Genomic DNA, 21,298 nt, shown 5'->3' with positions numbered 1-21,298 from the left:
CTAGTGTGTTAGTGTGTTTGAAAAGATGTGGTCGGCTGGCGTCACGCGGTTCGGAGGAAACCCGTGATAGTCTTCGGCCCTCCCGGCTGAATGGTAGTAGTAGCCTTAATGTGGGACCCCCATAGTGACGGGGAGGAATTGGCAATGACTAAATTAGGGAGAAAAAAAAAAACTTTTCGGCATAAGTTTAAGGCATCGTAATGGCTGGCCCATTTGAGATATCAAAAATCCCTCTACAATTTGGCATCCACAATGTCTTTAGATCACATCGGCCCGTTTTGGTGGCGATTATATAAATCGCCAAGGATGAGTATATCAAAATCCATCGGGTTTGTTTTGGTAAAAACCAAACCAAAATAACTGGCCCCATGTTGAGTTGAGGCCATGACATCACCACCACCTCCATGGTTATAATTAATGTAATTATCCAGTCAGTCCGAACCAGTCTGTATAGTGCCATTTGACCTTTGATCAACTAGGCCAAAGTAGTCTATTTAAGACCAACAGTCATGTTTTCTCTCTCTCTCTCCCCCTCTCTATTTATAGTATCTTAACTTAAGCTTTTCCTGTATCTGGATGATGTATATTGTCACGTTGCTGGCAGATTGGATAATTTCATGATTGACCCAGGGTACATGTGTTTTTTTTATTTATAATGCTTTTAATTAGTGATAAATCACATACGTTCATGCACTTTACACAGGCTGCCACAAAGAAACAGAAATATGAGAAGATTAGTGAGAAAAAGATGTCAACTCCTGTTGAGGTCTTGTGTAAGGTATGTGGAGCGAGCTCATGGAGATTTTAAGTTCAGAAAAATAACACTCCAGTTTTCAATTGGGCTGATTGTATTGTCTAATACATAAAAATAATAATAATAATAATAATAATTATATGCATACACGATTTCTGAGAATATGTGAATTTGATAACTGGCCCATCATTGGTCTTAAAAATCAACAGCTAATTCACACTGTTAACCTTTTTGTTACTGTTAACATTTTGCCTTGTTTAGGGTTTTCCAGCTGAGTTTGCCATGTACCTGAACTACTGTCGTGGGCTACGATTTGAGGAGGCCCCTGATTACATGTACCTTCGTCAACTCTTCCGGATTCTTTTCAGGTACTTATCAGTACTAGTCCAGCTGTTCGTTGAATAGCAGAGGGTACGACTTGAACACCAATCTACATATTTGTATGCTGAGCGCATGTAATTTTTAGTGGTTCTCTTCCCAAATCAGTTGATTACCTCAGAAATACAAAGTTAAGTTGTGCCTAATTTGATTTTTTTTTTAAATTTCACTTTTTAAAAAAATATTTATATTTTTACGCTTACACTTATTACTTTCAAGCTGGTATTTTGACACTGTCACTGGCTCTCCCCTAGGACTCTGAACCACCAGTATGACTACACATTTGACTGGACCATGCTTAAGCAGAAAGCAGCACAACAAGCAGCCTCCACAGGGGGACAGGGGCAACAGGCACAGACCCCCACAGGCAAGCAAACTGACAAACCCAAGAGTAACATGAAAGGTTAGTAGCAAACAGCCAAGTGACGTTTTCAGTGCAAAGTAAGACACCAATAGTTTAAATCATGTTTTTTTTAGTGGAGGTGTAAAAAGAAACACATTATTAAAATTGGAAGACTCTGTGTTCATTCAAAGATTCACCAATATGAATATATGGTGTAAATTTAAGGAGGGCCCACACAGCTTTAAAAAAAAAAAAGTCTTGCAGGTGCAAAGACGTCCTTGGGAAATTTGACTACTAACTTTGACAAAGTCTCTATTCTTTGGGCTTAAGGGTTTCTTCTATCTTTCTGTAAATGTCAGATTATAATCATATATGAAATGCACTGCTGTGAAAAAGTATTTGCCACTTTCCTGATTTTTGGGGGCATATTTGCCTCACTAAAATTACAAAAAAAAAAAAACAACTAATTTTAATATTACATGAAAATAACCAAAGTAAATACAAAATGCAGTGTTAAATAATTTCATTCCTAAGTCTGGACTTTGAGGGGGCTGCTCCAAAACCTTAATTTCATGGTCCCATCTATTATGAAAAAATAATTTAGGTCCATACACTGATGACCATAACACTACTACTACTACTACTACTACTACCACCACCACCAATTTTAACTTTTGGTATAATGCCCTTCTAAAAAGCTGTTAGTTTTACCTCTGATATAACAGGATGCACACCTTTCATCAGTCCACAAACTATTTCCCAAAAGTCTTTGGGATAATCTAGACTTTAAAAAAAAAAACAAAAAAAAAAAACTTTTTTTAAATAAACCATTTTTTGTTTGTCAGCAGACGCTTTCACCTTGGAACTCTTCCATGAATGTCATTTCTGCCCAGTCTCTTTCTCATTGTTAAGTCATGAGCAGTCAAGTGAGGCCTGCAGTTATTTATATGTTCTGGGTTCTTTTAAAAGCTCCTAGATGAGTTGTCATTGGGCTCTGGAAGTAATTTTGGTAGGCAGTCCACAACCTGGGAAGGTTGGAAATTCTTCCAATTTATAGGGCCAGGCAGGTTTGGAAAGCTTTTTTCCCGTAATAAATGATCATTTAAAAACTGTGCATTTTGTTTTTACTTAGGTTATCTTTGTTTGTGTAATATTAAAACTTTTTGATGAACTCAACTATTAAATTATGACAAATATGTGAAAAAAAATCAATGACAAATAAATAAGAAAAAAGGATGGGGGCAAATAAATTTTCACTGTAATTTAGATGCTTAAGTTGTCATTTCTCCTAATCACTAGTCCTTAATCTTAGAATTTACTTGAATGGTAAAGTAATCATTGCCACATCAGTCGAAGTGATTTAGTTAATCATTATTAATTTAATTTTATTTTGCGTTTAGAAAAATTAAAGGCCAAAAAACTATGCAATTTTTCTGTTCAGTTGTTTAAACATGTATTCAGAAAAAAACGTCAACTGGATGGACTAAATAAACTGAGAGGCGGCGTTCTAGTCGGGACCCAGGAAGCATTGTACAGTGGAATTTTGGATTGCGAGTAACCCGGTTTGCAAGCGTTCCTCAAGACAACAAAAATTTATCAATTTTGACTAAATAAACAAGCAAGTCTTGATGTACGAATACTAAGTATCATCGAGTATCATGTGGCAGCATGCGTTTCTTGTTTTGACGGGACGAGATCACAACTGAGACAATTATTCCTCTCTCTCTCGTGCGCGCGCTGCGGAACTGTGGGTAATTGACATGGTCTCGGTGCACGTGCCTTACTTGTATAGTCAACATCTGTGCTCACATTTACGATAACACTGTGTACATGTAAAGCCTCTATTTTGTGTGCGCGTCTGTGAGAAAATTGTCCTAGATACACCGGTTTACTGAATAGAGACGCCCCGCGCGCTTGCTGTCTGCAAGCTACTGGGGGTGTGTGTCTCTCCAAACTTGGTTGAGTGAGTCTCTGTTGGGAAACTGGTGTGTGTGTGTGTGTGTGCTGACAGTCTCTGGTTACAGGAATAATCATCTTGCGTAAACAAAAACGCTTTCTGATTTTAATTGTCTTCTTTTGAAAATTTCGCGGAAATTACATTGCAATGTCATTTAAACAGAATCATCTTTCCACTGATACTGCCTTTTAACTATTTTCTTCACGGCGGCCAGTCTTGCGGTCACAATGTTATAGTAAACAGTACGCATGGACGTTGACACCGCAATGGAGTATGGGAGGCTAAGGCAATCCTACAACATCCGCGAGCGAGAAGAACTATTTGCTCAGGTGTGATCATGTGTGAGCGTATACATACTACAGTACATGTATATCAAGACCTTGCTCATTTAAAAAGTTAAGATATGGCTTGTCTTGCAAAAACACTCACACACCAACTTACTTACGATCCAAGGTTCCAATGTATTTGGAATATAATATGATATACTTTGGAACATAAGCCCCCCCCCCTTTTTCCTCTCTTCTTAGCATTCACAGAAATGCTCCTTAAAGATATTCTTGATTTGGCTATAACTTTTGAAGTACTTGTGACTGAGCTTGTTAGTGCATTTCTTTTTAAGAATGTGCAAAATTATTCTGGACAGTTCTAAAGATTGTTCACTTTGATTAGATGTGTATTTTCAATCTTATCGTGGCCTCCTTTTGTTCAGCAGCAATTCTTTAAATTGTATATTGAGACGTCCCATGAACAGCTACCAAATGTAAATTTAACAGTTGATTGATGCCAGACCTTTTCTCTTTTTAATTCATCATGAAATAAGGAAATAGGCCAAACCTGACTATAAAAACCACTTAGTCAGTTTTACCCAATTACCTTTGAGGCTGTAAAAATTGTGGAGACTTGAGGCCAATCCCAATTCTATTTTCTTCCCCTACCCCTCGCCCCTTCCCCTTGTCCCTTAAAACGAAGTGGAAAGGGGAAGGGTTAAAATATTTCCCCTAAGAAATGGGACACCACTAACTGTTATACGTTCATATATGGCCGTAAGCAAAACAAACAATGCGTTATCAAATGCTCGGCAATCTACCGTGCTACTGAACTTTTATATTTGTTTGTAGCATGCAGTAAAGTGTATGACATAAAAATATATTTTTGTAATATCGCGCAATCGGTGCTGTCCGCTAGCAAACGTTAGCGATTTTTTTGCAAACGTTTTTTTACATTACTTTTATTTTTATTTAGATTTATGGGTCTGCTTGCTCGAGTGAGCAGCCATTTTGAAAATTTCGCTTAGCCCTTCGTTTGAATGAGGTCCCGAAAAATCTTAGTTTGGAGGGCTATCTGGCCCTTACCCTTACCCCTACCCCTTCAACCAAAAGAAAAATGAGACACCCCTTTAATGTCTAATTTCTAAATCGTAATTGATAAATTATGAATAAAATAATGTGGTAAACCCCTTAAAGATGAATGCATACTAGTTAATCATATTTTAATTGTGTCACTTCAAAATCATTATGAAGGTATAAAGGGACCAAATTTTATTTTAAAGAAATGCCTTTTTTTTTTAAGCATAATCTTTGTTTTCTTAAATGGAGTAGTTTCAGTGTTTCTGGATTTTTGTAGATGAAATAGCATTGGCTCACTTTAAGATCTCCTTTGTACTACCTGAACAAGTATTTATTTGCTTATGAACATCAATGTGTACAAACTTAATATGATCTAATTTAAGACTGCCAGTGTAAATTAAAGATCAGTGTGTGCAGGGATTTCTTTGTTTAAAATCTGATATATTTTTTTTCATTACTGCCAAAAAAAATAAGGAAAAAATAACAAATTAGAATATCATGGATTTTTCTTTTAATACAATTTCATTCACAAGTAAAAAATCTCATATTTTAGATTCATTACTCATTAAGTGAAATATTTCAAGCTTTTTTTTCCTTTTAAATCAATGACTATAATGACTAATACATGATTTGCTCATTTGGCTTATTAAGTGTCGATTACTGCATTAATGTGTCATGGCATTAAGCCAAGCAGCCTGTGGAGCTGCTGAAGACCGAAAGACCTGAAGAATTATGAAGACCGGGTAGCTTTGATAGCAGCCTTGAGCTCATCTGTGGTGTTGGGTGAGGTGTTTCTCACATTCTTCTTGACAATACACCACAATTTCTTAATGGGGTTCAGGTTAGGTAAGTTGGCTGGCCAATTAAGCACTGTAATATCATAGTCAAAAGGCCAGTTAGTGGTAGTTGGCACTGGGAAAGTTATCTTAGAGAAGGAAATGGGCTTCTACTTGAAGCTGGTCAACAGACGGAACTATGAAGTGCTCTAAAATCTTCTGGTAGATGCCGATGTGAAGGCATTGTATTGACTGGACTTAATAAAAACACAAGCAGATGAAATAGCATCCCAAATCATTACACACTGTGGAAAAAATATGCCGGACTTGTGCTTGTTTTTGCTCCAGTTTCCATTCTGTTCCTCTTCTTCCAGACTCTGAGACTTTAATTATGTAAAATGTTTTTATTTACATCTAAAAGGTTATATGGACCACTGAGTCCACTTTCTGGTTTATTCTCCCAGGATATATGTTTATTTATATATATATGTGATGTTGATGAAAGATAATGAAAATAAATAAAAAAAAAAAATCATGAAATAAAATATTTATTGATGTTTATTTTGACAACAGAAGTTGACAGAAGTTCAAATTAAAATTTTAAGTCTTGTAACACATGAGCATGTACAGTATTATTCAACTCCCAGCTTCAATACCTTGTGGCGCGCCCTTTAGTTTTTATAACTTCTAACAAGTGTTTTCGATAAGTGCTGACAAGCTTCTTGTATCTCTCAATTGGAATCTTGGCCCATTCTTCGATTGCAAAAGTCACTAACTCAGTGACGTTTGATGGCTTCCGTGCTGCAACTGCCTTCTTTAAATCCCATCAGAGATTTTAAATTGGATTTAAATCTGGTGACTGAGAAGGCCACTCCAGGACACTCCAGCATCTTTCCCCAACCAAGCTTTGGTTGATTTGAAGGTGTGCTTTTGATCATTGTCTTGCTGGAAAATTCAATGATCACAAAGGTTTAATTTGTCAACAGGAGGCATCACGTTCTTCTTTAAAATGACCTGGTATTTCTGGGAATCCATAATGCCAGGTACACAATCAAGATTGCCAGTTCCTGCCGCATAAAAACAGCCCCACATCATTATTGACCCACCTCCGTGTTTGACCGTGGGGATGGTATTCTTCTGGTCATAAGCCTGACCTTTTGCACGGCAGACATACTGCTGGTCCAAAGAAGTCCAAAAAGTTTCAGTTTGGTTTCATCAATCCAAAGAACTGTCTCCCAGAACTCTGTAGTTTTATCCAAATTCCTCCTGGCATATTCTAATCGACTCCTGATATTCCTTGAGGTCAAGAGTGGAGTGTGTCTTGGGGTCCGGCCATGAAGTCCTTGGTTATTCAGTGCATGTCTTATAGTTGCTACTGAAGCACTTGTACCAGCCTTCATCATGTAATCTTGTAGCTGTCTTAAAGTCACACTGGGTTTTTCTTAGCTGTTCTGACTAAGTTGCTAAGGGCCCTTGATAAAATTGTGAATTTTCTTCTATGGCCAGGCAGGTTTGCAGCTGTTCCATAAATCTTGCTTCATCTTAAGTCCATCTTATAATGCTCACAATGGTATCTCTTGGAATGTTAAATCTTTTGGAAATCTTCTTATACCCAAGGCCCTTCAGATGTGATAAAATAATCTCCTCTCTCAGCTTTTGTGGAAGCTCCTTTGTCTTTCCCATGATTGCAACTCACCTTGAACACCTTCATGGTCTGAGTTTATATATGCATCACAACTGAAGCAAATGAAGGATCGTTATAGAGTTTCCAAAGGCTTAATGATGTTACATCTCCACTTCAGGCCATAAAACCTGTGAAAGCTTCAAAAACAATATTATATAGGAGTTAAATAATTGTGACATGGCGATCTTAACAAAATATACTGTTACTCACAAATACTACATCATACATTTTCTGTGTTGATTTTATGTATCACTAAACTCGTTAAGAAGCCATCCAAAGCAGAATCCTACACTTTGACAAAATTTTTATTTATAAATGCTTAAAACTCTTTAGGGGTTGAATATTTTTAATTGCAAGTGTATATCAAAAGCATTATTATAGTATTATAGGATATATATCCATATCCTATAATACTATAATAATGCTTAACAGTTGTTTTAGGCCTTGTTCACATGGGCGTTAAAATCGAGCGTTGGATCAAGCGGCGAGTGTTTACTACACGTAGGAGTCAATGATGTTTTCTCTGCATTCATTTTACGCTTTGAAGGACCGGATATATCCCATGATCCTACATGCTATACATAGGGAAATGCCGAAAAGGGCAAAAAAAAAAAAAAAATTGTTGAAAAAATTACGCTGAAATGTTCGCATTTCAAAAAAAAACTTCCTTTAATCTGACGTAGTACAGTCAGAGGGAACTCGCTAGCGGCGGGCTTTCATATCCAGTTCCCGACACTGCCCCCACAGGTTAACACACAAACAACAATTTGGGCTGCAGGCTGACGTTAGACAGAGACGAATGAACGCCGGTGAAGAAGTCAATCAAGCGCCACTACAAAACGCAACATAAGCGTCTAGGACGTTCAGAGCAAGTTCGTTTATCCAAAAACTTATCGCCCGTGTGAACAAGGCCTTACAGTCAAACAATTTATAACTCAATGCAACCCCATTTAATTTAAATGTGTTCAGTGTTTTTCACGTCCGAAATGTACTTGTGGTGGTAGCCCTCACTATTCTGGCATTTACAGTGTATGTATGTACAGTGCATCCAGGAATGTATTCACAGCCCATCACCTTTTCCACATTTTGTTACATCCTTATTCCAAAATGGATTGAATTATTTTTTTTTTCTCAGAATTCTACACACAACACCCCATAATGACAACGTGAAAAAAGTTTACTTAAAGTTTTTGCAAATTTACTAAAAAAAAATTAAAAACTGAGAAATTACGTACAGTCATGGCCTAAAGTTTTAAGAATTACATAAATATTGGAAATTGGAAAAGTTGCTGCTTAAGTTTTTATAATAGCAATTTGCATATACTCCAGAATGTTATGAAGAGTAATCAGATGAATTGCATAGTTCTTCTTTGCCATGAAAATTACATTAATCCCAAAAAAACCTTTTCACTGCATTTCATCACTGTCAATAAAGGACCTGCTGAGATCATTTCAGTAATCGTCTTGTTAAATAGGGTGAAAATGTTGACGTGCACAAGGCTGGAGATCATTGTCAGGCTGATTGGGTTAGAATGGCAGACTTGACATGTTAAAAGAAGGGAAGAATCATTGTGAAGAATCATTGTTCTTTAATTGTTAACCATGGTAACCTGCAAAGAAACGCGTGCAGCCATCATTGCGTTGCATAAAAATAGCTTTACAGGCTAGGATATTGTGGCTACTAAGATTGCACCTGAATTAACAATTTATAGGATCATCAAGAACTTTTAAGGAAAGAGGTTCAATTCTCAAGAAGGCTTCAGGGCATCCAAGAAAGTCCAGCAAGCGCCAGGATCGTCTCCTAAAGAGGATTCAGCTGCGGGATCGGAGTGCCACCAGTGCGGAGCTTGCTCAGGAGTGGCAGCAGGCAGGTGTGAGCGCATCTGCACGCACAGTAAGGCGAAGACTTTTGGAAGATGGCCTGTTGTCAAGAAGGACAGCAAAGAAGCCACTTCTCTCCAAACAAAACATCAGGGACAGATTAATCTTCTGTAGAAAGTATGGTGAATAGACTGCTGAGGACTGGGGCAAAGTCTCAAATGAAGCCTCTTTCTGATTGTTTGGGGCATCTGGAAAAAGGCTTGTCCGGAGAAGAAAAGGTGAGTGCCAACAGTAAAGCATCCTGAGACCATTCATGTGTGGGGTTGCTTCTCATCCAAGGGAGTGGGCTCACTCACAATTTTGCCCAAAAACACAGCCATGAATAAAGAATGGTACCAAAACACCCTTCAACAGCAACTTCTTCCAACAATCCAACAACAGTTTGGTGAAGAACAATACATTTTCCAGCACGATGGAGCACCGTGCCATAAGGCAAAAGTGATAACTAAGTGGTTCAGGGACCAAAACTTTGAAATTTTGGGTCCATGGCCTAGAAACTTCCCAGATCTTAATCCCATTGAGAACTTGTGGTCAATCCTCAAGAGGCGGGTGGACAAACAAAAACCCTCTAAATCTGACAAACTCCAAGAAGTGATTATGAAAGAATGGGTTGCTATCAGTCAGGATTTGGCCCAGAAGTTGATTGAGAGCATGCCCAGTCGAATTGCAGTGGTCCTGAAAAAGAAGGGCCAACACTGCAAATACTCACTCTTTGCATAAATATCATGTAATTGTTGGTAAAAGCCTTTAAATCATATGAAGTGCTTGTAATTATATTTCAGTACATCACAGAAACAACTGAAACAAAGATCTAAAAGCAGTTTAGCAGCAAACTTTGTGAAAACTAATATTTGTGTCATTCTCAAAACTTTTGGCCCCGACTGTACATAAGTATCACAGCCTTTGCTCAATACTTTGTCGATGTGATGCTCCTTTGGCAGCAATTACAGCCTCAAGTCTTTTTGAATATGATGCCACAAGCTTGGCACACCTATCCTTGGCCAGTTTCGTCCATTCCTCTTTGCAGTACCACTCAACCTCCATCAGGTTGGATGGGAAGCGATGGTGTACAGCCATTTGAAGCTCTCTCCACAGATGTTCGATCAGATTCAAATCTGGGCTCTGGTTGGGCCACTTAAGGACATTCACAGAGTTGTCCTGAAGCCACTCCTTTGATATCTTGGCTGTGTGCTTAGGGTGAAAGATGAATCCTCGCCCTAGTCTGAGGTCAGGTTTTCATCCAGGATGTCTCGGTACGTTGTTGCAGTCATCCTCCCCTTTATCCTAACTAGTCTCCCAGTTCCTGCTGCTGAAAAACATCCTCACAGCATGATGCTGCCATCACTATGCTTCACTGTAGGGATGGTACTGGCCTGGTAATGAGCGGTGCCTGGTTTCCTCCAAATGTGACACCTGGCATTCACACCAGAGAGTTCAATCTTTGTCTCATCAGACAGGCATGTGCCTTTTACTAAGTGGCTTTCATCTGGCCACTCTACCATATAGGCCTGATTGGTGGATTGCTGCAGAGATGGTTGTCCTTCTGAAAGGTTATCCTCTCTCCACAGAGGACCTCTGGAGCTCTGACAGAGTGACCACCAGGTTCTTGGTCACCTCCCTGACTAAGGCCGTTCTCCCCCGATCGCTCAGTTTAAATGGCTGGCCAGCTCAAGGATGAGTCCTAGTGATTTTAAACTTCTTCCACTGACGGATGATCAAAGCCACTGTGCTCATTGGGATCTTAAGCAGCAGAAATTTTTTTTGTAACCTTTCCCAGATTTGTGCCTCGAGAGAATCCTGTCTGGGAGGTCTATAGACAATTATTTGACTTCATGCTTGGATTGTGGGCCTTTCCAAATTATGTCCAATCAACTGAATTTACCACAGGTGGACTTCAATTAAGCCAGAAACATCCAAAGGATGATCAGTGGAAACAGGATGCGCCTGAGCTTAATTTTGAGCTTTATGGCAAAGGCTGTGAATACTAATGTACATGTGCTTTCTCAATGTTTTTATTTTTAATAAATTTTCAAAAACCTTAAGTAAACGGTTTTCATGTTGTCATTATGGGGTGTTTTGTGTAGAATTCTGAGGGGAAAAAATGAATTTAATCCATTTTATAATAAGGCTGTGACATGACATAAAATGTGGAAAAAGTGATGCACTGTGAATACTTTCCGGATGCACTGTGTGTGTATGTATACTTAATAGGGCTGCAACAACTAATCGATAAAATCGATAATTATTGATAATGAAATTCGTCGTCAACGAATGCCGTTATCGATTAGTTGGGCTGCTCACGTCACTGAGGAGTGCGACCACAAGATGCACAAATACACAAAGATAGACAGCCGCTCGCGCAATGGATGTTACAGGGGCGTCTGCAGGAAAAAGCGCACGCCCCGAGTCCTCCAAGGTTTGATAGCAATTTACATTAAACACCTCTAAGAAGACGGTAACCTGCACGCTATGCAAGACCGAGCTTTCATGCCATGGCAGTATCACAGTCATGCACAAACACTTAAAAAGAAAATATGTTGGTGTTACGGATGGCGAAACCTCAGCAGGGTCAGTAAAACTGTATCTCTTCATCGTGTAAAAGTTGTATAGTTTAAGTGCTTTTGTTTAAACTGTTTGCTAACTTCGGGACAGTCGCGCTAGATCTGTTCACGGGCTAATCGCTAGCATCACATTGCGCAATCACCTCACGAGCAATAGTGATTAATTTAATGGCGCTACTTTAGATCATCTTAAATTACATGGTGCGAATAACAGTAGAATATTACATTTAGTGATTGTTGTGGTTTTCAGCGAATGCAAATAACAGTACATTTGTGACTATTAGCTTTTTGCATTTCTATTTTTTTTTTTTTTATAGTCCACTACAAAGTTAACTTGTTAACTAGCGAATGTGTTTTCAAACGTAATTTACTGTAGTTTTAGTTATGCATATATCATTTTATTATACAAAATTACATTATTTTAGCTGTTTATATCTTAACAATTGAATGTCTATATGCGTGTGTGTATATGTGTGTGTGTAAGAGGTCAATAAGTATTTGATCACCCTGTGATTTTGCAAGTTCTCTTACTTAGAAATCATGGCGGGGTCTACAATTGTCAGCATAGGTGCATTTCCACTGTGAAACACAGAATCTAAAAAGAAAAATCCGGAAATCACATTGTTTCACATAATTTTGTGAATTACTGTGTCTAATAAGTGTTTGATCACTTGCTTATTAGCCAGATTTCTGCCCCTTAAAGACCTGTTATTTTGCTTTTAAATAGTCCATATGCTTCTTACAGAGCCACTCCTTGGTTTTCCAGGCTGTGTGTTTTGGGTCATTGTCATGTGGGAAGACCCAGCCACGACCCATCTTTAATGCTCTGACTGAGCGAAGGAGGTTTTTGCCCAATTTGTCACAATACATAGCCCTGTTCATCCTCTCCTTCACACAGTGCAGTCGTCCTCTCCCCTGTGCAAAAAAACACCCCCAGAGCATGATGCTTCCAGCCCCGTGCTTCACTGTAGGTATGGTATTATTGGGATGATACTTATCATTATTCTTCCTCCAAACACAGCTAATGGAGTTAAGACCAAAAAGTTCTACTTTGGTCTCATCTGACCACAGGACTTTCTCCCATGACTTCTCTGGATCATCCAGATGGTCCATGGTAAACTATAGACGGGTGTGGATATGGGCTGACTTAAGCAGGGGAACCTTCCGTGCGATGCAAGATTTTAAACCATGACGTCTTGGTGTATTACTGATAGTAGTCTTGGAAACAATGGTGCCAGCTCTCTTCACAGCATTGACCAGCTCCTCCTGTGTAGTTCTGGGCTAATTCTTCACCATTATTAGCATCATTGATACCCCATGTGTCTACTTAGACTTTGGCTAATTGTGGGGTGCACAGGTGTCTTTATGATAGCTAACAACCTCAAACAGGTGCTACTAATTTAGAATCATGAGCAGAGCGTGGCTGTACTATTTAAAAGCAAAATGACAGGTCTTTTGAGGGTTAGAAATCTGGCTGACAAGCAAGTGATCAAATACTTATTTGACACACTAATTCACAAATATTAATATATTATATATTAATTATTCACAAATAAATAGTTAAAAAAATCATACAATGTGATTTCCGGATTTTTCTTTTCAGATTTTGTCTCTTACATTGAAAATGCACATGTGCTGACAATTGTAGACCCCTCCATGATTTCTAAGTAAGAGAACTTGCAAAATCACAGGGTGATCAAATACTTATTGAACTGTGTGTGTGTGTGTGTGTATATATATAATATATATATATAAATAAAATATGGCTTTGGATTATGCAGTACAGAGTGACGCATCTTTTTTTTCCAGCACAACATAGGAATATGATGAACTGAATTTTAATTAATTTTAACTAAGTGTATAAACATGACTTAATTTTATACTTGTGAACAAAATGGGTTGCATAGGCACAGAAATGGCACTGATTTATAAGATAATGTGTTTTGGTGTGAGATGCTTTGCAGAGCATGTTCTACCTTCAATATTCTTATACTTTTTACAGCAGCTGGTATTCGCTGCATTTACTGCCTCTCAGTTCACAGTTCTGGATGCTACCGCTCCTTTACCTGCTTATTCTTCTAGCACAAGAGGGGACTGTCCACTACTACTTTAGCAATCGTGGACAGCAGATTGACAGATTTTTTTTTTTTTTTTTTTTTTTTTTTTTGAAGTGTTGGCAAATATACTTGGGCAGCCCGCACCCACTTGCCTCTCAGCTCTAATCACACCACGCACTGCACCACATTTCCTCTAATCCTCGAGCACTGTTCAGCTGGTTCGTATCTCTAATCTTTTAAATTGGAGATTGTTAAAGTGGTTCACGGCTTAAGACATGTCTGTTTTTGCAGGGAAATCATCTTTTTACCTTAGCTGTCTTATAGGTATAAACCATAGTTCATGGTTGGGCTATCGTATCTGTTGGTATACTGCAGTCACCACAGAACAAGATGAATGTCTTAGCCACTGTGTACTTATTAAGCTCTAAAACATCAGTCTTCACAGTCCAAGCACTCATAAATATCCTCCACCGCATCACTGTTCCATGTCTTTAATGCCCTGGCCATACTAGTTATAGTTTGTGTAAAAACCAATACCTTCACAAGTTGTGTGTAAGAAAAATTGGAAGCTTGTCATCTGCAGTGCAGAATCTGAAAGTTCCACACAGCCATGCTGCTGTGAAACACTAAAGGAGGATGAAGTCATCTCTGTTTTTCCCTATAAGCGGTAATTTTTCTAGTTTGTTGCAAAATGATTGCTAGTCGGAGACAGCATACTACCACTGTAGAGTTTGATGACCTTACCTTTCGAGTCATACAAGTTCACTGGCACAATTACCTCTTCCCTTGTTATTCTTCTTTTTATTATGCACTGCAAAAATAAATAAATAAGCCATATTAACGTTGCACACTTTTATTTTCATAAAAAAAAAAAATTATTTTATTTTTTTACTTAACTTTCTGAGAAATTTGCTGGCCAAACTAAATATTTCACATTGCTGTTTAATTGACGCAATGTGTACCAATTTTAAAATCTTAAGTTGATTCAAATTGGAATTAAAATCTTTGGCAGCTCAAGTAGTGTTGGATTAAGGCTCAATTAATTATATATGTCTAGGGTTGACATAAGCCCAACTTTTCATCTGCTCAAAAAGCATTGTAGCCCGCTGATGTATTAGGTTCAAGTGATTTTTTTTTTTGGCCTACCAATGCCCTAACAATTAGAACTCAAACATTACTTAAAAAAAACCTTTGTTTTTTCAAAACTATAGAAAAGAACTAAAACAGGTTAGGTGGAGGTTCTAGTTGGATTAAAGGTCGATAAAATACCTGGATGACACTGCTCTTTTACTGAAAACTATTTTTTTTTATTGCAATATCATAGCCATTTTTTTAACTAGCAAAGATGAAATTTTTTTTCTCAATGTGGGAGTCTGAGGGGAGTCCAGATCCTCTAGAAATCATTTGGATGGCTTCATAGATGCATGTCCAGTCCTTTTGGAATTCAATGTTTAGAGAACAGTCCTGACCAAACATCATGGACTACAGTCCAGTAGCCCCTAAATGCCACCCATCATGGCTACAGTCCAGTAGCCCCTAAATGCTACCCATCAACGCTTTAACCCAATCCTCCACAGCGCACATTTAACTCTACAGTGAGTTGGGCAGCTGTGGTTTTATGCTTTTGGATACAATCAGAGTTAGCGCCCGGACATCCCTTTCAGACAGTTTCCTCTTGCGTCCAGTTACTCCTGTTGGATGTGGTTCGTCCTTGGTGGTATGCTGACATTACCCAGGATACCGTGGCTCTTTATACATTCCAAACACTTGCTGTCTTGGTCACAGAAGCGCCAGCGAGACGCACACCAACAATTTGTCCTCTTTTGAACTTTGATACGTCACCAATAATGTTGTGCATTGCAATATTTTAAGCAGAACTGCTTATTATTTTGCTAATTAAACCTTTACACTCTGCACATTCCACCAGTAAGGGCATTCAGTAAAGATTGGCCACCAGACTGGTCAAATTTAACCATGAAACCTCCAACATTAAATTTGCCAGTGATTCAGTTTTACTGTCTAACCCCTGTACATATCAGATATGAATAAGGCTATATACCACCAGTGTGTTAAAGACTGGAATTCTGATGTGTTAAAGCTACATATTGTTTTATTTTCGGAAGGGTTTAATATTTTCAAGGGTTATACTTTGTTATTCACATTTTGAAGTCATGTTTAACATTAACAGGGTATTTAATTAATTTGGTAAAAACAAAAATAAATTCAAACTCTTTGCATTAGGGAATCTGGCAGTTTTTATATCCTTTAAACTAAATAAATAAATCATGTGACTATTTCATTTCGTCACAAATTAAATAAGTCCTATGACTGCATCTCAGTGACAGTAAATTTATTGTGAAAACTTGATTTATTTATTTTTTAATTATTTTATTTGGTATTTTACTTTAAAGTAACTGCTGTCTCATTAAATACCACTAAGAAGTTGGGGCAACAATACATGACCAATTCATTTAACACGTATCTATTTGAATTTTCTACAGTGTAATAAATAAAACCACTGATGTGGTGTGAAAATGAAGCTATAAGTCTTAAGTAGTTGCTTTCCTGATGTTCAGAAACCTTTCTGATGTAAGAAATCTGGTAAATTGAAATGCACACCAAGTTAGCAACAAAAGCAAAACCATGTGGTGTGGAACAACACACCAAAACAGCAATTTGCAGCACCACATTTTCCCTGTTGAGGACAAAAAACAATTGGTTCAACACATGACCAATTGTTGAAAAATTTTGTGCCCACTGGTTGGCGGTGGGGGCATACTCTCTTCTTTGTCATACTTTTGATTTAAGCAATTTGCTGTTCAATTGTTGAGTGTCTTCCGGAGTCCATTCCTTGAGGATTGAAGCTGTTTTAGTGGAAATTTTCATCTACTTGTGTTAAAGCATGCCACCTATTGTTTAAACCTACACATTTGTCAAGTGATCAAATATTTCAACAGTCAGTTGTCAGGTCTTTTTTTTTTTTTTTCTAGTTTTGTCCTATTAGATTGATTGTTTCAACAATGATAAGCTCTGAATGTCAGCTTTAGGTTTGAGCCTTGGATTTTAACTGCAATATAGTACTGATTTTAAGAAGCAAAGCTCTTTATTTTGGCAGCTCTATTGCGTGACTGTTTTTTATATTTGCATTTTCTATTGATTTTCATTAATACTGAAGACATCCAAACTATGAAAAAAAACCTGTATGGAATCATTTAGTGAATCATTTATCTTTCTGTGCTCTAGACTATCATTTGTCTTGTGCAGAGGAAAGATGGCTAGTCAATAGCCCAATCCATGCTACAACTACTGTATTACTCCATATTATGGCAAAAAAAAAAAAAAAACTTATTTGAGTAAAGAAAAAAAAACGGTCTAGTATTACTTGAAGAAATGTGAAGGCCTTTCAATCCAAAAAATTTTAAAAACTTAACTCAAGTGCAGTCGCCAAAACCATAAAATACTCTAATAAAACTGGCTTTCATGAAGGTCGAGCTACCTCTGCTGCAGAGAATAAGTTTAATAGAATGGCCAGTGTCAGAAACTGACGATTGATAGCACCTTAGATTAGAGCCCACATAGATGCTTCTTAAAGTTCAAGCAGCAGATATATTTCTTTCAGGCTTTTATGGTCATATCATAAAGTATCCATTACTTCCAAAAACAACGAACAGAGGAGACTTGTTTGGGCCAAGAAACACGATCAGTCGTTATGTGTATATTTATATAGAAGATTTATTTTCCCAAGTACATCTTAAACTGCTATCTATTTTGAGCACTTCTAATGTGGTTCTGGTCTAATTTATCTTAAATGAAAGTGTTCATTTAAATATTTTTTACAAAATAGCTTTTAAAACTTTTAAGCTTTTAAGACTAATAGAATATCTCAGAAATGCTCATAAGACCTTGTTTTTAGATTTTAATTTTCAATTCGGTTGTCTTTGTCGAGGCCAATAGTTTATAGCATTCATAGGGCTGGCAAAACAAGATTTGCTTTTCTAGTCATTTCGTTTCTCAAGCAAGGGGTTAAGGATTAAAGAAGCTTATTTCAATTATCAATGACTTTTTTTATCTTTTTTTTTCAAGGATGAATTGATATTTTGACTGTACACATGCAATTGAATTTAAAATTTAATCCTTTCTCTCTCTCTCTCTCTCTCTCTCTCTCTCTCTCTCTCTCTCTCTCAGGTTTCTAAGCATTAAGGCAGTTTAATAAAGCAAAGAAGAGAAGAAAGGTCTTAGCAGGATTTGCCTTCAGATCACATCCCAGCATTTAGAATCAAATTCACCATTTCAGGCATTCTTTTCTTCTTGAAAGATCTTGGTTTCATATACTACATATGCAATCAGTATATATAGGTAACATGCTCTGCATATATCTATATATTGGTATGTATATAGTATATCCATAAAGAGGGCAGGCTTGGTATGGATTTTGAAGTTGTAATCTTTTCTATTGTATTTCTGCCCCTGCCTTCCCTCATTCCAGAATGACTTTTCAAAAACTTCAGAAAATTATTGGTTTTCTGAGTGTGTAACTGTGCAAAACGAAGGTTTGCTCAAGTTTTCTCGTTCAGGAAAACTTTTTTCAGGAAAATGTTCTTGTCTTACATCACTGGCTGTCATGAGCTTAAACTGTCAGATTGAACAGTATCCTAAAATAAAAATTAACTCTTGTTATAAAAGGAAACCTGGCTATACCTAAGCAGGCATCTGTTTTAAAAGATGAGGAAAACATGAGGTTCTGTCTGCTGTGATGTTGTAGAAGAGCTTCTAATGTGAAGATGAAAAATTCTAGTGACTACTAGATTTCTCTTTAGAACGCTGCATTAACAGTTATTGTACTTGATATTCAGAAGTATAAAAATAAAGAATGAAATCCACAGAAGCATATTCATTATAAATTAGACATCACTTCAGTAAACTTGTATGTTAAGTGCTTAGAAGAAAAATTGTATGCATAAATGATCTAAGTTTTTTTTTTTTTCTTCTCCTTTTTCTTCCTCCATTACATTAAAAACAACTGATGGCCACAGTTAATTTTTTTGGTTTGTTTATTATTATTTTTTTTTAATAAAAAAATGTTTTGTAGAGCTTTCTTTTGAATAAACTGGTTTAGGGGAAAAGGTGTTTTTGTTGCTCCTTGAGGTGTTGCTCATTCTGTTGGAGAACACCCATGGGACTATGAGCAGCATTTCTTTTATATTGGTGGTCGTATTTCTCTCTTTTTTTTTTTTTCTTTATTTCAAAGTATGTTGTAGGGTTTTTTTTTTTTTTGGGTTTTCTTTTGTATATTTTTGGGTCCTTTGAGGGAAGATCAGCTCGAATTTCTGATTTTAGCCACAATGCACCAGTTATATGGTTTTCAGGGTTGTCCCCCACCCCACATCCTGCTTTTGTTTTTCTTCACCAATCTACTCTTCCTTTCTCCTGACCAGCTTAAAGTATTTTATTGCTGGATGTTCTATGAAGTGTAACTTATTCCCTTTTAGCATGTCAGAATAAATGACTTCTGAGAAACTTTGACCCAGACTATAATTCAAAATGCGTCATTTGCAATTTTTTAATACACCCACTTCACAATGTTAGTTTAGTTAATTTTCATACACTATATTGCCAAAAGTATTTGCTCTCCTACCTACAAATGCATATGAACTTGAGTAACATCCGATTCTTAATCCAAAGAGTTTAATATGATGTTGGCCCAACCTTTGCTGCTATACCAGCTTCAACTCTTCTGGGAAGGCTTTCCCCAAGATTTAAGAGTGTGGGTAAGAGAATCTTTGACCATTCTTCCAGAAGCAGATTTGTGAGGTCAGGCACTGATTTTGGACAAGACTGTCTTGCTTGCACTCTCCACTCTAATTAGCAAAGTGTTCTTTTGACTTTATGGACCTCACTTGTGCACTGGTGTGCAGTCATGTTGAAATATGAAGGGGCCATCTCTTAACTGTTCCCACAAAGTTGGGAGCATGAAATTGTCCAAAATGTCTTGGTATGTTGAAACATTAGGTTCATTAATTCCTTTCACTGGAAGTAAGTTGTCGAGCTCAATAACTGAAAAACACCCCCACATCAGTTCCAACATGACTGCACAAAGCAAGATTTATAAGGACATGGATCCAACATCCGTTTGTGCAGACCAGTTAAGTTCTTCCACACCCGAGTCATGACCTCAACCCGATTAGAGCACATTTGGAATAAATTAGAGTGGAGACTGCGAGACCTTCTCGTCCAATGACTGGGTCTGACATCACAAATGCGCTTCTGGTAAAATGGTTAAAAATTCTGATGAACGTACTTCTAGATCTTGCGGAAAGCGTTCCCAGAAGAGTTGAAGCTGTTATAGCTGAAAAGGATGACCCATATTAAGCCCTATGGATTAAGAATCGGTTGTAATGCAAGTTCATATGCATGTAAAGGCAGGTGAGCAAATACTTTTGCCAACGTAGTGTATGTTTTAAGGTTTTATATATGTAAATAAAATGGCTTAAATGTACAGTGTTGAAATAAAATAACAAAAAAAATGACCAAGAATCTTCTGTACCTGTTAAAATGCCAAAAATCTGTAAATATTGAATATATTTCAAAACCCTAAACCTATAAAAATACAATTCATAATTAATATTGGATAAGCTGGTCTGAAGAAAAAAAAAACTCCATCCTTTAACAGTAATAGGGGGAAAACATTTCTAATTCTATTCTAATAACTACTGCAATTTTAGGGCTGACATGGTGGTTGGTTCATAATTGGCACAACACAAATATTCAGAATAAGACTGACACTGATAGTTGTCACTAATTATGATTAAGGGGGAACGGAAAGCAAGATGGGAGAATAATTAGTTACTAGACTACTTTTTAAGTGTAATTGACACAAGTTTATATACCAAAGTCTCAATCAGTAAACTGTTAATGTTAAATTGATGTTAACCGAAATGCATTTCCTGATATTCAGCTACACTTTTTAAACAGTTATAGAAGCGATTTATTGTATAATCATGCCCTCTGCTACTGCCCAAATTGGGGTGGATTCTCTCATGAGTCTGGCTCCTCTCAAGGTTTCTACCTTATGGTGTCTCAGGGAGTTTTCCCTTGCCACTATGACTTCTGGCTTTCTTTTTTTGGGACAAACCGATGAGCTATAAATGTATACATTTTAATTTGTATCTAGAATTGTTTCTGTAAACTTGTTTTGCAACAATCCCCATTGTTAAAAGTGCTATTCAAATAAAGTTTAATTGAACAAGGCATAGATTTTGTGAAGAGACTCATGTTTTGGAGAGGAGTCAACGGTCTTCTGTCAATTATGAATGCATAGCTTTACTTTTAAATATACAACTTTGATTTTTTTTTTTTTTTTTTTTTATAACTTTGGTTGAAATCAAATTTAAAAATTCTAGTGCTGCAGCCTATCACCACTGTTTATCACCACTCCTAAAATGAACCTCGTCTAATCTGATTACTCAGATGGAACTTTAAGAATCAACTTTTACACAAGACTTATGTTCTTTTAATTTTGTTTTCATGCAAAAACATGAGAAAAATAAAGTAATTGTAACAG

At 37.1% G+C, this 21,298-nt stretch overlaps 1 protein-coding gene across 4 annotated transcripts in view; it reads left to right on the top strand.

Annotated features, from left to right (window-relative positions):
- The window catches only part of csnk1a1 (casein kinase 1, alpha 1), a 68,365-nt gene extending 47,378 nt beyond the window's left edge, over positions 1–20,987 (top strand). For 2 of the 4 annotated variants that reach the window (XM_053506247.1, XM_053506250.1), the window contains 4 exons: positions 704–778; positions 1,016–1,122; positions 1,387–1,535; positions 17,923–20,987. In XM_053506247.1, the coding sequence (XP_053362222.1) occupies positions 704–778; positions 1,016–1,122; positions 1,387–1,535; positions 17,923–17,930 (339 nt within the window). In that variant the 3' untranslated portion in view covers positions 17,931–20,987. Of the gene's footprint in view, positions 1–703; positions 779–1,015; positions 1,123–1,386; positions 1,541–17,922 lie in introns of those variants that run through there. The other 2 variants (XM_053506249.1, XM_053506248.1) reach the window with 2 other exon arrangements.
- The last annotated feature ends 311 nt before the right edge of the window (positions 20,988–21,298 follow it).

The sequence above is a fragment of the Clarias gariepinus genome, chromosome 10, assembly GCF_024256425.1.
Source record: "Clarias gariepinus isolate MV-2021 ecotype Netherlands chromosome 10, CGAR_prim_01v2, whole genome shotgun sequence".
NCBI classification, from domain to species: domain Eukaryota; kingdom Metazoa; phylum Chordata; class Actinopteri; order Siluriformes; family Clariidae; genus Clarias; species Clarias gariepinus.
This window is presented reverse-complemented; position numbering and strand designations above follow the sequence as displayed.